The sequence below is a fragment of the Myzus persicae genome, unplaced genomic scaffold, assembly GCF_001856785.1.
Source record: "Myzus persicae strain clone G006 unplaced genomic scaffold, MPER_G0061.0, whole genome shotgun sequence".
In the NCBI taxonomy this organism is placed as follows: Eukaryota; Metazoa; Arthropoda; class Insecta; order Hemiptera; family Aphididae; genus Myzus; species Myzus persicae.
The window spans coordinates 225,980-241,829 of NW_019103622.1; the positions used below are offsets into that span (position 1 = coordinate 225,980).

A 15,850-nucleotide genomic window follows, 5' to 3' on the forward strand; every position below is an offset into this window, starting at 1 on the left:
GTTTAAATGTCGCAACATTGTTTGAACTATTCGATGATCAATCGTGTTGATTGAATAGTGATCTCACGATTTGGCCTTCGACCTTGTTGTTGTTTTCGTGTGTTGATGTTGTTTTTGTAATGTCGGTTGGTGTACTATAATTCTCATTCTGTGAGACACATATTTAGAATTTTGTACATTGGATAGGTAGACCAAGGTTAGCAAAGGCAAATTTTAATATTTATATTATGATACACTTTTGATACAATTATTGGTGCCAAATGTGTAATTTATAGTTAATCGTGATTCTTTAACACAGCAGCTGAGCAGATAGTTTAAAAACCATGAGAAATCCATACAATGAATTTACACAATTATGCTCTTATATGGCGGATATAATTGAGATTTTAAATGTATTATAGATTCTTAAAACAGGGGTCGGCCACCCAGGGCCACATTGTGGCCATCAGAGCAAGTTTTGTGGCCCTCGAGTAAATTCATAATTTATATAAAAATATACATTATGTATAACCCATCCTATACTTAACAGTTATGAACGCAAGTCTCAAATTAACTAAATTTTATTCAACTATACATTTTTGTTTATATAATAAATGCATGTAATAAAATAAGATACACTCCTATACAAAAATTGTGTCCCGTTACAAATTTACATTTGTTTTTTGGCCCTTGCCATCAAAAAGGTTGCCGAATCTTGGTTTAACATGCCGACATCGATGGTGGGGCAGCTGGTTTTAAACTGCGTTGGATCACGTAATGTTGACCTGCACAATATTATATACAACATGATAAGACAAACCATTGAGTTCGGTGGCTTGTTCTGTCCTTACACAGTACAATATAACATAGTCACCAGGCCGGTGCATTCGACGTCAAACGTTCAACGTAACGATATTATAAATATGTTATTCGTCTCGATGTATTCGTTTTGTACCTTCGTAGGTGCTCTGCTGTTATTGGTGTTACCTGCAGAACAGTCCGGTGCTAAAAAGATCGTAAGTTACATTTTTTTTCGATTCATCAAACTTTGGTTTGTGTTGGATGTGAGGAGTTAATATTATTAACTACTATAGAATGTTTGCCGTGAACAACTTGCGATAACGATCGTACAGAAGCTTTTAATGTAATGTAATAACAACTAATGATAGGTATACAACATTTAGATTAAAGGCAACTCTTGATAGTTATTAACTTATAAATACTAGTGTCCAGTGTCCACTATAATTATCATGTCAATGAACGGTATAGTTAAAATAAAAATGTACTCTGCATTCAGTAATGACGGATTTTGCGCAATATTTTTTATTATTAAATGTAATTGTTTCGGAACAACGAAATATCTTAGGTATGTTTGCTGTAAAGTCACAAAAGCAAGAACATCTAATTAAATATATCTGGTGTTGTTTCTTGAGCAAATTAGAATTAAGTCCATTAATGTAGTTATAAATGCTCAAATCCCAGATCTGCGAGTGCTGATATACAACAATTTAAAATAATAACCTCTTGTATTGAATCGACTAACTATATTTAAAACTGATAAAATACAGATGAATAACAAACATAATCACACAATAGTTTTGGACTGAGTCAGTTATACACTTATTAGTTTATATAAAATAAAAATCAATTTTCTGTAACAATTCTGATTCATAGACAGTGTTAAAATATTATTGTAGTTGAAAAAATATTTGAATCTACCACTATATTCGTTAAACTGTTCACAAACATGTTTTACAACACAAGGAGGTTGTCAGAAGAGTTAAGAAACGAATTTTTTTTAATAAAATAATTTAAGCGAACAAGACGAAGAAAACCCCATTGTCGTAGAGGTTAGACTGTTTTTGCCACCTATGTATTAGTCTAATGTGTACATATATTAGTCTAAGCAAAACAATTAACGAATAAAACGATCAATTTTTTAATATTTATTTTAGGTCCAGCCTGCAAATGGAGACATTTACAGTTTCGTCGTCCATTCGAAAATCATGTACAGATATGCTCAGACTGTTGTATCAAGCCGCATTGCCAACAAGAAAAATACTTCTCAGGAAATACAGTTCTACTTAACTCTTCCAGAATCTGCATTTGTTTCTAAGTTTTTAATGTAAATTTTCTATTCGTGTGATTTTTTTGTATTATAAAATCCAAATAATTGATCCGGTTTTGGATTTAGGGAAATAAATGAAAAAGTATACGAAGCTTACGTAAAAGAAAAGAAAGAGGCCAAAAAGAAATACACTGCTGCTGTTTACTTGGGTCAGACGGCGGCTCACGTCGAGCAAAAGTAAGTACAGCCTAGTAACCATACAATTTAAAATCATTTCTCAACTAATATCTAATTTATTTGTCCATAGTGCAAGAGATTCAAATAAGTTTACTGTTTCTGTAAACGTGGAAGCAGAAAGCAAAGTTACATTTAATCTCACTTACGAACAATTGTTAAACAGGAAATTGGGAATTTATGAAAATATAATAAACTTACAACCAGGACAAGTGAGTACTTAAATACCAATTTGTTATTTCAACTGTTTAAATCCTTATATCTGTAAACGGAAAATTGGTACGGTTATTGTGTTTTGAACAAAAGAAATGAAATAGGCAGAATATTGGTACTATAAAATATATTAATTTCAGTGGTTCAAAAAATTAAATAAAAATAAATATATATTCAAAAATAACTGACAATAGTTCACAATTAAATATAAATTCACAATAGCTTCCCTATCGTATTTAAAAAAATGTCCATTGTGATTTATCTATTTACGTAACTGGTAATTACTTCATGAAGTTTGTATTAAAGTGAAGCATATTTTTTGTTTTTGGATTTCTAATGAATACTTCCCTTCGATTTCATGTAGTATTTATCTAATTTATAGATGCTTTATGATGGTTTTTTTTTTGTTTTTATAGTTTGAAACTTTGGTTTCAACCGTACCGATAGTCTACGTTCACAACAAACGTACCAATTTTCCGACAATCCCTTATATCACGTCTTGTAATTATATTGTTGTTATAGGTTGTTAAAAACCTACAAGTTATAGTAGATATCGAAGAGTCTTCAAACATAACAACATTGGAAGTACCAGACATAAAAACATCAAATGAAATCGATACTAAAATTAGTAGTACGTTTACATAATTATTTAACCATTCGATACGTAGGTACCTAGATAAAAATATTTTTTTATCGACCACCCAGTGAGAAAAAAAAACATATTCGAGTAATTAGTTAGTAGTTTTAATTAACAAAAAAATGGAAATAATGAAATGTGTTTTTATTTTGATTAATTTTAGCCTTTTGAGTAGGTAATAACACAATTCAAAACTAAGATTATTTTACAATGAATTATTATCATTGTAGACTTAGTCATTGTACCTAATTTGTAATATTTTTCTTTTTTATTACTTATAACTTATAAGTCATGAGTATTAGTAATTATGAACCTTGATACTATTTTAATGAATTAATAATGTATTACAGAAAATAAATTGGCAAAAATTACCTATGAGTCAGGAAACAAAGTGAAGATAATATGGAATCCAAGCGTTGAGGAGCAGTTAAAATGTACAAAACTAGGTGTTAAAGGCCAATTCATAGTTCAATATGACGTTGATCATAAATCTGCACCAAATCAAATTTTAGTATGTAATAATTAATTTTTCTCTCTCAGCGTACTACAACAAATATTGAGCACTGGCATAAAGAATTAAAAACTCATAGTGTATCATTTTTTTTTTTTAATGATCACTATAAAAAATACAATTTTCTTATAAAATGGATCATCCGATTTATGATAAATTGATCATTATAGAATAACTAATGTAAAAAAATTTTTTATTGAGTTTCTAAATTCTGAAATCAATTAGGGTTAATTATACAACGAATATTATTTGTAGTTAAACTATTATAATGTACAATTCATTTTTAGTTTATATTTTTATATAAATAAAAAAACAGTGAAAGTTCAAGACTGACATTAGTACATAACTTAGTGAATATTAAAACCAAAAAACGCACAATCTAAAAATATTCAAATAAAATGTTGATATTTAATTGTCAATACGATAATATATAGTATATGTTCACAAATTCACGTATCCGGTTGCTGAAAATACTATTAACTAACAAACATACTAAATTAAATATCAAATTGCTTATTTATAAATCCTTAATTAAGCTTATGTGGACATATGGCCTCCAACTGTGGGGTAATGCCAAAAAATCCAATCTCGACAAAATACAAACCGTTAAAAATAAAATCTTACGTTCCATCACCAATGCCCCCCCCCTTATATCTCTAATTTTACTCTCCACACCGACTTAAAAATGAAAACTATACACGAAGAAGCTAAAACGTATTACAAACGTTTTTTCAACTAACTGTCTGGTCACTCAAATTGTCTGATATCCGGCCTAGCCACTTATACAATTCCTGGAAACCCTCCACGGCGTTTAAAAAGAAACTGGTGCAGAGATCTTCTTAATGAATAATGAAAAAAAAAAAATTTGATAATAATAATTGAAAAACATATATAAGTATAGTTACACATATATTTAAGCAAAAGGAAGTGCGATCACTGGATGGTTTCTTCCCTCGCCCTAATCTTTTTAATATAATGTAGCACATATTCTTATTACCCATGCCTTTGGGTATAGATTGTATATTTTCTAAAAAAAAAAAATGTTCACAAATTAAGTTCTTGTAAATCGTTTTAAGTAAATAAAATTAATAAAATATAACAAATATTTGGTGTATTGGTGAGGCTGATTATTATGATTTATTTGAATTAAATGTACAAAAACAAATTCAAGTAGGTTTATTATTTAATTAAATCACAATGATTTGATCCATTATGATATATGGTTTTTAGATTGACGATGGATATTTTGTTCATTTCTTTGCACCAACGGATTTGAAACCACTAAAGACTCACGTAATATTTGTACTTGACGTCAGTAGCTCCATGTATGGACAGAGATTACCCCAAGTGAAAGAAGCAATGAATCAAATTCTGTCAGAAATGCATTCCGAAGATTTTTTCACGTTGATACTTTTTTCAGATTTCAGTCAGGTATATGTGCAATTTTTTATCTACATACAGGGTGTTTCTGAAGTGTGTGAGGTTATTAGTATACGCATACTCACTGTGATGCCACAATGAAGATTTTTTTGAAAATTTTTTTTTAACTTCAAAATCTGGGTTTTTTAAAGTTATTTTTAGAATATTATCTTGAATGTAAAAATAAACACTCTAGTCGTATTTTTTGCAAAATTCTCATATGAATCGAGATATCACATGATTTTTGCCCTTGACGCGCGTTTTTCGAGCTCGAATGGCCAACTAAAAAGAAAGTCGTGCGACACATCGATTTATATGATATGAGAATACTGCAAGACAACCAGTGGTGATAATTATTTGTTGTCATTGATAATATTTTATTATAATTAATTAACGCATTGTTTTACATTGTCGACTAATAAAAAATATTTTCTAATATAATTTCTGTAACTTATATTGTCAATGAAAATCTCGCATAACAGGTTTGGACAATAAACATTACTCAAAAAAAGGATTTTAGCCGAGACCAAAACTATAGCAGCAGGCGTATAGACAATCATGTTAGTTGGAAGACACTGGATGAAAACCGTTTTATTTTTCCGGCAACCGAGCAGAATAAACAGTATGCCAGAACATTCATTCAGGAATTGAAATGGGGAGGCAGTAAGACTAGATATAAGAGTATAGGGATAAATCACTAAACTATAAAAAAAACACTTGGAAAGTTTTGTGGTGACTGTTGTAATTGTGTACTATTTCACAAGGTACAAATATGGAAGATGCCCTGACCAAAGCTCACTCGATCGCCAAATTGGGCGAAACGCGTTTCAAAGGTGGTGCTAACACTCCAAAACCTATTATTGTGTTTCTGACCGACGGAAAAGCAGTCACAGGGATTACCGAACCCCAGAAATTGATTGAATATGTTTCCAAAATGAACGAAGAGAAGTGAGTTGAATGTTGATGTATAATCAACGATGTAACTACTAACTACAAGACATTTCTCGTAATAATCATAACTAAATGATATCTGGTTGCCGAAACATAATTTATCACAACCTTTGGTATAATGGTAGTATTGATTGTTATTATTATAGGTATCCGATATTTAGTTTGGGATTTGGCGAAGGGGCGGATATGGATTTCCTTAAAAAACTCTCATTGAACAACACCGGTTTCGCAAGGGTCATTTACGAAGCTTCAGACGCATCGTTACAATTGCGCAATTTTCATAAAGAAATATCGTCGCCCATTTTATCCAACGTCACTTTCAAATACATTGACGATCAGGTAAAAATGCAGTGTTCAAGTACCTACGTGTTCCAATAAATTGTACAAATGTTATAAATTTATATTTATAGGTCGACAATGTTACTGTGACGAAAAAATCATTCAACCTGTTGTTCAAAGGTACGGAATTAGTAGTGGCCGGAAAATTGAAAGATGGAAAATTGCCAGATTTTAACGGAACTTTGAACGCCGATTCGACTGAAGGGGATTTCAAAGGCCCTGTCATTATCACATGTTTCGATTTCCCCATCGTTCCTCCCGAGGCTGTTCCAACAATAGGTACCTACCTAATTAATTGTATAGCCGTGCTTGTCGTGCTTACAATTTATGTGTGCATTGCAAATGTGCTTATATTCGTGGACAACTTACTTGGTTTTTGTTTATACTATCAACAGGTCATTTACAGAAATTATGGGCGTATTTGCACATACAACAATTAATGGATACATATGAATTAAACAAGAATGAGAATTCTATAGAAAAATCTAAAGCACTTGAACTAGCATTAGAGGTAAGTATTTCTATTTATGTATTTTTAACTGCATGCGTTTTATTATAATTGTATATAATATATGTGTTTGTGTCTTTTAGTATTCATTCGTTACTCCACTGACGTCTTTAGTTGTTGTCAAACCTAATGATACAACTACATCAGTTTCTCCAGAGAAAATTGAACCGCTGGATAGATATAATTTAAGTAGGTACCAATTGAAACCATATAAAACGAATGAGTTCTATAGTGAGAATTGATGACATTAACTTAGATATTATTGTAATGGATAGAAATTTCTCATTGTTTTACTGTTGTGAATATTAAAGTGACAAAAAAGAATAGAGAAATGGGATACAAATGGGAATATAGGCGCTTTTATTTTAAAACAAAACACAAGATATCAAATATTGCACAAAACTTATTATTAGGTATTAAAAAAATGAAATGAAAAAGGTGGACAGGTGGGTGCCTACTGCACTAGAGTTGTCACTTATCGAGCATATCATTATCATTTATTTGTTACATTATATATATTTTGAATTCAATGATAAATCATTGTATATGAAATACGATTCTGAGTGGACTCAAACGGAGACGTTTGTTATCCTTGCATACTTAAATAAACAATCTAATTAAATAATTTAAAAAATGGAAAATATCTCATGACTTGAACTTTTTTTCTTTTGATGAAGGCAGAAAAACTTGTTGGCATTCTCTTGTCAGAATTTCTAAAATTAGCTATGAAAAAAAAACGTTTACGAATTTATAACCGAAAAATAATTTACAAATGTTGATGAGTTTTACCAAAATTTGAACTTTAAATGTGTATGAAAATAACCTTGCCTATGTACCTTAAATAATTTTTAACTTCTATTAATGCATCTTACGAGGACCTTGCATATTTCAAACTTTTTAGGAAGTGAAAAGTTTTTATCAAAAATAATTTTAAATAAATTCGTAAAAATATGTTACCATAGGGCATAGATGGAAAATGCGAATATAAATATTTAGTATAAATTGCAAGTCTCTACAGTCGTAAGTTTTTGAGTTAGATCAAAAAAAATTTTTTTTTAAAAATCGTTTTTCCGTACAAATTATTTTTCATTGTTTTTTGTTTTTTTCGACGTATTTGAAAGCTACTGGGAATTTTCGATTTTGATCTCCAGAATGCTTTAACCTGACTCAATTTTCTATTTGAAAAGATGAAAATCGAAAATCTGAGCATTTTTACTATCACTTATGTTGATGACAGAAGAAAAACATCATTGTTAAGTGTTAACACAATACAACCATCGCTGCATTCAGAATCTAAAATATGAAATATGGATAGAACCGTGATCAATATGGCTAAGCCTTGGTAGATTATTTGGTTATTTTTGTTTCAGATTTTTAATCAGGTGTATTTTGTAAAAATAAAATAATGTACACTTAAAATGTGCTTACTAACATAATTTTTTATTATTTTAATATTCACCATTATATTATTATATTTATCACTACGAGAATGTTATAATTTTTATTCATCAAATAGTAATAACTTTAAAACTCAATTTTATAATTTTAGGTATATAAATTCATTAATTACGTCCAAGATACCAAGTGTATTGTATTTAGAACAGTAATAATTATTTTTAGTAGGTTGGAATTATATGGGTCATCGCAGAGAATTATATACGTATTCGGCTGGTTATAATTTTCGAGACCACAGCGACAGCGACGATGAAGATTATAGTTTTGAATCTTTTCCTTTTTCATCTATTTCGAGAACTATGGTTACGGACGAAACCGCAACGACCTCAGTAGAAGAGCCTCCCCAAATTTTAACAGATAAATCAAATTCTACATCGTTGCACGATATCAAAGAACTAGCATGGCTGAGTGATACCATTACATTGAACTCAACTAATACAGTTTACCAAGTATCATTGAACACGGTGCGTAAACCGTGACTGATAAAGACAGACGACGGTCTTGTTCGATAATTAATTTCAAATTCATGTTGTTCGTTTACTGTTTGATATTTGTTTAGAGTGGCCAATCATATCAAAACTGTACAACACCTGACCAAATCCGTGGTAATTGTAAACATTTAAAAGACTGCGTTGTGGCATCAATCCTGAACTCATTTGATACATACCTTTCACTGTTTTGCTCAATAGAATCATTGTAAGTACAATATTATTTGTGTGGTATAATACTATCATTATCAAGGGCGTCCGCGAGGGGGGGGGGGAAATTAGGGGCAGTTGCGCCCTCCTCGGATTTTCTGCGCCAATTCTCCTAATCATTATTGATGGTTTAAATGTCCTAAAACAACTTTAAAAAAGCCTTAATCATTTCAAAATAGTGCACTAACTTATTTTTATTTTTAATATAAAAGATTTAATTAATTCTAATATAAATGTGGTATAAATTATAGTAGGTATACATTTTTAACTTTTAAAGGATTGTAAAAAGTTTTGCAGTCAGAACTGATCGTTTTGGACTTCTTTAATCTGAAAATTAATTATTTTTTTTTTATATAGGTTTAGATCATATATTTATTATAAAAATCATGTAAAATCATATTGTGCAAATATTAAAACGAAGTGTAAAATTTAAATTTAAAAAAAAACTTCAAAATGCTCCAAAAATCCTAAAATGCAAAAAATGACCTTAAAATTTAAAACCATCAAGAAATGCAAAATAAAAACTTCTTGTTCTATTTGTGTATGTTTTAAAACGAGTATCAAGTAGCTATAGATTCGGAAAACAATACAAAGTGCTTAAGTGCATTGAAATCCTCTTGGTATAATTTACCTAACATTATCAAATTAATGGTAACATTTTATTTATTAAAAAAAATAGGTATATTTGCTAATTTAAAATTACATAATATTCAATTAAAGTGAATGCTGTAAGATTAGGTTTTAACTAACTATCCACGTATAATTCATAAATAATTTTTACATTCCCTGCCTATGTGGAAGAAAATATGTCACAAATAATACTGTATCAATAATAAGATACCTACCTATTTAGTGAAACAAAAAATTTAAAATGCAAAATATTTTGCCCTCCCCTTGACAAATTCCTGCGGACGCCCTTAATCATTATTATTTTTGTATTGTAAACAATTGAGTGTACATGGGTGCCTGAAGTTTGTTGGTTCATTAAGTAATTTATATTTTAAATACACTTGAAAATCAATAGTACCAATTTATTTTATTTTGAAAATGTTATACATACTTAAGCACAATTAATTTAAAGTTTTTATATAAATTCAAGAATATCAAATTAAATTATTAATTTTTTTTAAACGGGACTTAAAGAAAGTGTAACACCTAGAAGTCATCATAGAATTGGTACCTACTACCTAGTGAAATTTTTGAAAATAATTATGTCATAGTGATAGGGTTAGAGAATTAAAATATTTTTTAAACATTAATTAATGGTTTTTTCATATATATTTAAATTCAATATTGAGATCGATCATTCTGTTTAATATGACTATACTGGTTAATAATTTTTATAAGAAACGTCCATTAAATCATAATTAATAAGTAATGACTAGTTACTAGCAATAATAATATATATTTTTATTTTATTTACAGATATGCGGGAATTTGCTGTTCAGTGTAAATGGGTTGTAGGTTATTTATTTTAATTGATTTTTGACTTATAAGTATATTATGTATCTTTGCATCATCAAATACATTTTTTAACTAATTTACCTATTATTTAAAATTTATTTTCCAAAATCTGAAATCTCATACATATACTAACCTTGCTATTTCACAATTTTTATTTTTCTAAGTGTTAATTGGTTTGCATTATTATAGTTTTATTTTGATAAGTGATGAGTTTTTTGTGAATTTAATGTGTTTTCAATTGTTTAATAGTAAAAAGTAAGGTGTATTGTACGCGTTATCCTAATAATATTTTCTCTAGAATGAATAATAAATGTAAATTATAAACGTCTTTAATAATACTTTTGAAATTAATTACATTATTTAAAATAGTTAAGTACAAAAGTAAATAGAGCTTCACCATTAATGGTTTTTAAAAAGTAATTATGACAAAATAAAATACATAATGCTTTATTTTTATGATTTCATAAGCCTCGATGCCAGGATAACACTTAGATTTCTAACATATTTTTTTTTATTTATTAAAAAATATAAAACTTTAAATATGCAAAATCATTTAAATTTAGTACAATATGTAAAAATATGTTACATACATTTTTTGATTTCTTAATTATTATACCTATTTGAGATATGTGTTATAAAAATAAATTACTAGTTAATCAGGATTAGGTATTTGAAGAAATATACCAATGCATAAAATGCTGAGCCTTGTTTATGACCCTAGCACTACAAAATGTATTTATCATTTATGTTTAAGAATATGATTACCACTTTAATGAATAGCATAAGAAAGAAATTTAATTTAAAATTATTGCCATTGATTATGATATTAGTTAAGTGTTCTCTGCTTGGCCATATTATATGATTGAGCTGCGTCACTGTGATAATCAACTCTTTATGTAATATATGACCAGATTAAAAAATAAAACAGTACTATAAAAAAAAAGTTGTATGACTTCTTATATTAATCAATAATCATACACAATTTCTACAAGACTAGAAAAGTTTATTTTTATGTAAAATAATTTAATAATCTGTTTACGCTACACAATAAGAAAAAGTGTTAACCTCAAATAGTTTGTTAGAAGTTAGTTTTGGTTTTGATTTAAATGGCATCTTCGCCAGTTTCTTTTAAGTAAACTATTCAGATTACTGTGGAAGGTTTGGAAGGACTTTGATGAAATATTAGTATTTATTAACCATGGAATTGTATGTAGAGAAATTAGGCAGATTTGTTGACTGTTTAATTTGCAAATGTTGTCAGCATGCATTTGTGACATACCATGGGTGCAGCAATTATTAGATGTAGACAGATCAATGAAATAAATAAGCAAATATTTTATAAATATTAATTATTAATTGGAATGCTGTACCAAGGTTTGATGATTTGGTTTTATCCATTAATTGTATTCCATACGTCTGTACTATTCCTCATTATTTCTTTTATACTTATATTTAAGGTTCATTTTGAATTCTAATATTGGAGACAGAAGGTGAAGTATACGAAAGTTAAAAAAAATTGTACTGTATATATAAAATACATAGCAATGAATATTTAAGTATGTGTTTACATATATACAGTAGTCCTTCAATAATTTGAAATTCAGGGGACCGAGTTAAAAATTTGATTTATAGAGGTTTTCATTTTATCAAGTGTTTGAATAATCAATGGAAAAAGAAATTAATTTGAATTAAAGAGAGGTGAAAAATTGTATTACGTTTATTTTGATATTTACTTATAAATACAATTATTAATTGATATTTATTTATCATACATATTATTATATTTTACATTAATTTTTAATATTATTATATTTTACATATTATTAAAGAAATATGTTATTTTTTTTGTGAAAAATTGTTGGCCACAATCTGGTCCATGGAGTTGTCTAATTTACTGATAGCATTGAAAATTGTATCGCATCTTTTTTCATCCATTTCAGATTGATCAACAAATTAATGTAATCCTGTCATATAAATAGATTCACAAAATCTTTATACATTTGAATCTACACATAATCGCGTTTAAAGAAATTCGAATTACAGAGGTATGTGGAACGAAAATTTGAATTGCAGAGTGTGCCTCACTGACAGACATTTCAAATTATAGAGGGGACCGGAATACATGTATTTTTTTCTAATTATAGAGGTTTTCTCAATGGACTTAGCATTTAATTTGATTTATGGAGATTTTTAAATTATCGAGTGACTACTGTAATTATGATAAATTGATAACTGAATAAACTGTATTTATTTTGTTATAGCATACAAATCAATGAATATCAAAATGTATAAAATATTTAGTACATATTATATAAGTGTTCTGTCAGCTTTATTCTATTTCATATAAAATGGTTTGTATGAATAATTCAATGTACATTTAAGACATTAAAAAAAAAGAAAATATATAATCAATATTAATCTTTTTTTATAGATCTGAAGGAATTTTCTGTTTGATAAAAATGTTTATGAATTTCTAGAAAGCAGTTTCATTACAATTTTAAATGTTATAATTCATTATTACTGAAAATTATTGAATTTTTGAATTTACTATTTTATCACTTTAACCTTATTACGTTTCTTAACAACTGTCATTTATTGGACGTCCCAAAACCTGAAAATCCCATTAATGCTGCCATATCATCCTTTTGAGGTTCATCATCTAAATCGTCATGTTTTCGTTTTTTCTCCTTCTTTTTTTCTTTTCTATATTCCTTTAATTTCTCTTCCTGAAAATGTAATGAACAAATTAAATTTAAAATATTTGAATTTAAGTACTATGTAAAATGTAAAATTACTTCTTCTTTCAATTCTCGTAAACGCTGTTCTAAATCATAATCTTTTTTCTTTTCTTCCATTTTTTTTTTATTTGTTTCAAATCGTTTTTTAACTTGATCCAATGATGATCTTTCAATCTTCATGGACATTCCTAAATTTCTTTGATCTAAAAATATGAAGTTATAGAAATGTTATTAGCTATTTAAATGTAAAATTATTCAGAGTACTACCAGTCAAGCTTCAATATCAAGATTTAGAAGTGATAATTTCATTTTTTTCTTGTTCCTTTAAGTTTTACATAATATAAGTTATATTTGAACAAAAAAATCCTATCAAATTAATTATTATCCCTCTTAAAAGTCAAGTTTTCAAGACTGACTGTATTATACTGTTCTAACCAGTAATTAGTAAAGACCATATTTTAGTGCAATTATATCTTTTTATTACATGTTTCAATTCCAAAAGAAAAAAACTATTAATCTGAATTGATTAAAATAAATTTTAATCCTTAAACATGATTTTTGTTTCTAGTTCTATGCATTACATGCCTATTTTAAATTAAATTTTATCTAAATGCATGTTTTTTTATTATCACGGGTATTAAGGTATTATATTTAGATTTTGTTACTTTATTATTGTTGTTTGACTTAAAACTTAATATAGTAGGTGCAATGTAAAAAGATAATGATGGTATGACAATCATATACAACCGACTGGCAACTAACTATTATAGAACTACAGTCTACTGTTAGAGCTGTAAGAAAAACACAAAGAAATTTACATATTAAAATTCAGTAAAATGTCACCAATAAGTTGACATTATTTTTATTTATACTTATACCTACTACATACAAAAATAGAATAATACAAAATAAATGTAAAGTTAGAAGAAATATAATCTTAAGAACCTAAGGTCCTAAGCTGACATTTATATTTTCTAATTCCTAATATACTAAAAACTTAATTTTGTACACTTCCAGATGTTTGTTGCACAAAAATACGGGCTTTAGTAATCAAAAAATGAATATTTTATTTTGAGAGAAGACCATCTCACTAAATAATATTCATTGACATTGTTTTATAACTACACGGCATGTAGTCATGTACACTTACGTTTTTTTCCATTTATATGATCCAAAAAATTAATGGAATCTTTAACCACACAATCACAAACATTACAGTAGTATCTGAAATATAACAAGATTGATTTAGTAATAAAAAAAAATAAAAAAATAATTTATTACCCTCCACTTTGAGAAGAAGGAGTGGCTTTAGTAATAACAACACTTTTTCCAAGTTTTGAGTCTAAGTCGACGCGGTAATCTCGTTGCTTAAGCATTTCCCTTTTTATTGGTGATAGGTCCTTGGAACGATCGTCGTCGAGATCGTCCATCAGTCTCTTTCTGGCTAACTTTTCGTATTCGTCTCGGTCCCATTTTCGCCGATGATCATCCGGTCTCTATTAACATTAAAATCAAAATTACTTTTACAATATTAAACTGCCTATTCTATAACTGGTAGAATAAAATGTATACTTACACTACTTGATGACATTATAAGTTTGTTTTATTGATTTATTATTGTCAGTTTAATAAAAGCGTTATAGTTTAAAATAACGATCACATATAGGAGGAAATGTTATGTTTGACTTGAATAGTAATATTGGTATTTGATAATAACTTAAAAGATTTTGCATTTTTGTTGTATCCCGCAGCTTATCAATAAACAATACTATACAAAAATAATAACACTGTGATAAGAGTATAAACATTGATAAGGATACATGCAAAATTGATAACAGACTCTTGATGTAAAAACATTATTTTCTTACTTTAGAAAATATGAACACTTTTTCCCTCTTTAGTTTGCATACCTTTAACAAAATTAGTACCCATTTTTACGACATTAATATATTCACACATAAATTAACGATTTATCATTGACCGATTTCCTTATTTTGTTATTAGTCAAAAACGAATAACCATACTCCGTATACATTTCCATTAAATGTTCATTTTATCATTTTCTATTATACACAATACAATTTTCAAAATATTTTGATTCTTTTTGAGTTATTTATAAAAATTTGAAATTTGAAATTTTTTAGTTTTTTTCCATACCTACTTAAATGTCGATAACACTTTTTTTGTTGAGACAAAAAGCTTTAAGATTTAATACAGGTTTCCCTATAAATTGGTATAATACCTAACTAAAGAAATACCTACTATAAAAACTAGAATAACAGTTCGAAATGAATTAAGATACATAAATTAAACCTTTTATAAATATTTTAGGTTCAAATTTTAATAACATTTATCGAAATCTCAAAAATTTTCAAATTATTTTGTGGTTAAAACATTGTTAAAAATTAGAATTTAGAATTTTAGAACACCAGACAAGACACAATATTCTAGAAAAGAAATGATACATGATGGCGAAGTGGGTGCAAAGTTAAGACCACTGGTCACCTATATTTACATTTTCAAACTGAAAAAAAGTACTTTTTTCTTCTCAAAATAATTCTATTATAAGTAGAATATTTTTAGGTTTTTTTGTGGAATATTAGCATCATATTTCAATTTATTGAACTTAAAAATCT

The 15,850-nt window shown here is 27.9% G+C and overlaps 2 protein-coding genes across 4 annotated transcripts; one reads left to right on the forward strand and one right to left on the reverse strand.

The window, feature by feature from the left end:
• Nucleotides 1-641: 641 nt before the first annotated feature.
• On the forward strand, nt 642-12,535 carry LOC111034939 (inter-alpha-trypsin inhibitor heavy chain H4-like). Of its 3 annotated transcripts, none has more exons than XM_022316384.1 (16): nt 642-995; nt 1,935-2,104; nt 2,174-2,284; nt 2,355-2,493; nt 3,017-3,125; nt 3,482-3,642; nt 4,873-5,073; nt 5,544-5,742; nt 5,826-6,009; nt 6,159-6,351; nt 6,423-6,630; nt 6,747-6,862; nt 6,943-7,048; nt 8,480-8,778; nt 8,874-9,010; nt 10,438-12,535. In XM_022316384.1, the coding sequence occupies exons 1-16, from the start codon at nt 705-707 to the stop codon at nt 10,463-10,465; spliced, it is 2,652 nt and encodes an 883-aa protein (XP_022172076.1). In that variant the 5' UTR covers nt 642-704; the 3' UTR covers nt 10,466-12,535. The 3 variants fall into 3 exon arrangements, with proteins under 3 accessions (XP_022172076.1, XP_022172077.1, XP_022172078.1); XM_022316385.1 differs by having other exon boundaries at nt 8,483-8,778; XM_022316386.1 differs by having other exon boundaries at nt 643-995; nt 5,544-5,724.
• Nucleotides 12,536-12,931: 396 nt separating this feature from the next.
• On the reverse strand, nt 12,932-14,983 carry LOC111034946 (zinc finger matrin-type protein 2). Its single transcript, XM_022316397.1, has 5 exons — nt 14,791-14,983; nt 14,496-14,710; nt 14,365-14,438; nt 13,272-13,417; nt 12,932-13,202 (listed from the first exon to the last, which is right to left on the reverse strand). Exons 1-5 carry the CDS (start codon nt 14,803-14,805, stop codon nt 13,065-13,067), a joined length of 588 nt encoding a protein of 195 aa, XP_022172089.1. The 5' UTR covers nt 14,806-14,983; the 3' UTR covers nt 12,932-13,064.
• Nucleotides 14,984-15,850: the final 867 nt, after the last annotated feature.

Coding starts and splice junctions, on each gene's coding strand:
- LOC111034939 (XM_022316384.1), top strand. CDS start 705: ATGCCGACATCGATGGTGGGGCAGCTGGTTTTAAACTGCGTTGGATCA. Junction 5,074..5,543: donor TTTTTTCAGATTTCAGTCAG/GTATATGTGCAA, acceptor CTCGCATAACAG/GTTTGGACAATAAACATTAC. Junction 8,779..8,873: donor ACCAAGTATCATTGAACACG/GTGCGTAAACCG, acceptor ATATTTGTTTAG/AGTGGCCAATCATATCAAAA.
- LOC111034946 (XM_022316397.1), bottom strand. Junction 13,418..14,364: donor TCATATAAATGGAAAAAAAC/GTAAGTGTACAT, acceptor TCATATTTTTAG/ATCAAAGAAATTTAGGAATG. Junction 13,203..13,271: donor TACGAGAATTGAAAGAAGAA/GTAATTTTACAT, acceptor TTACATTTTCAG/GAAGAGAAATTAAAGGAATA.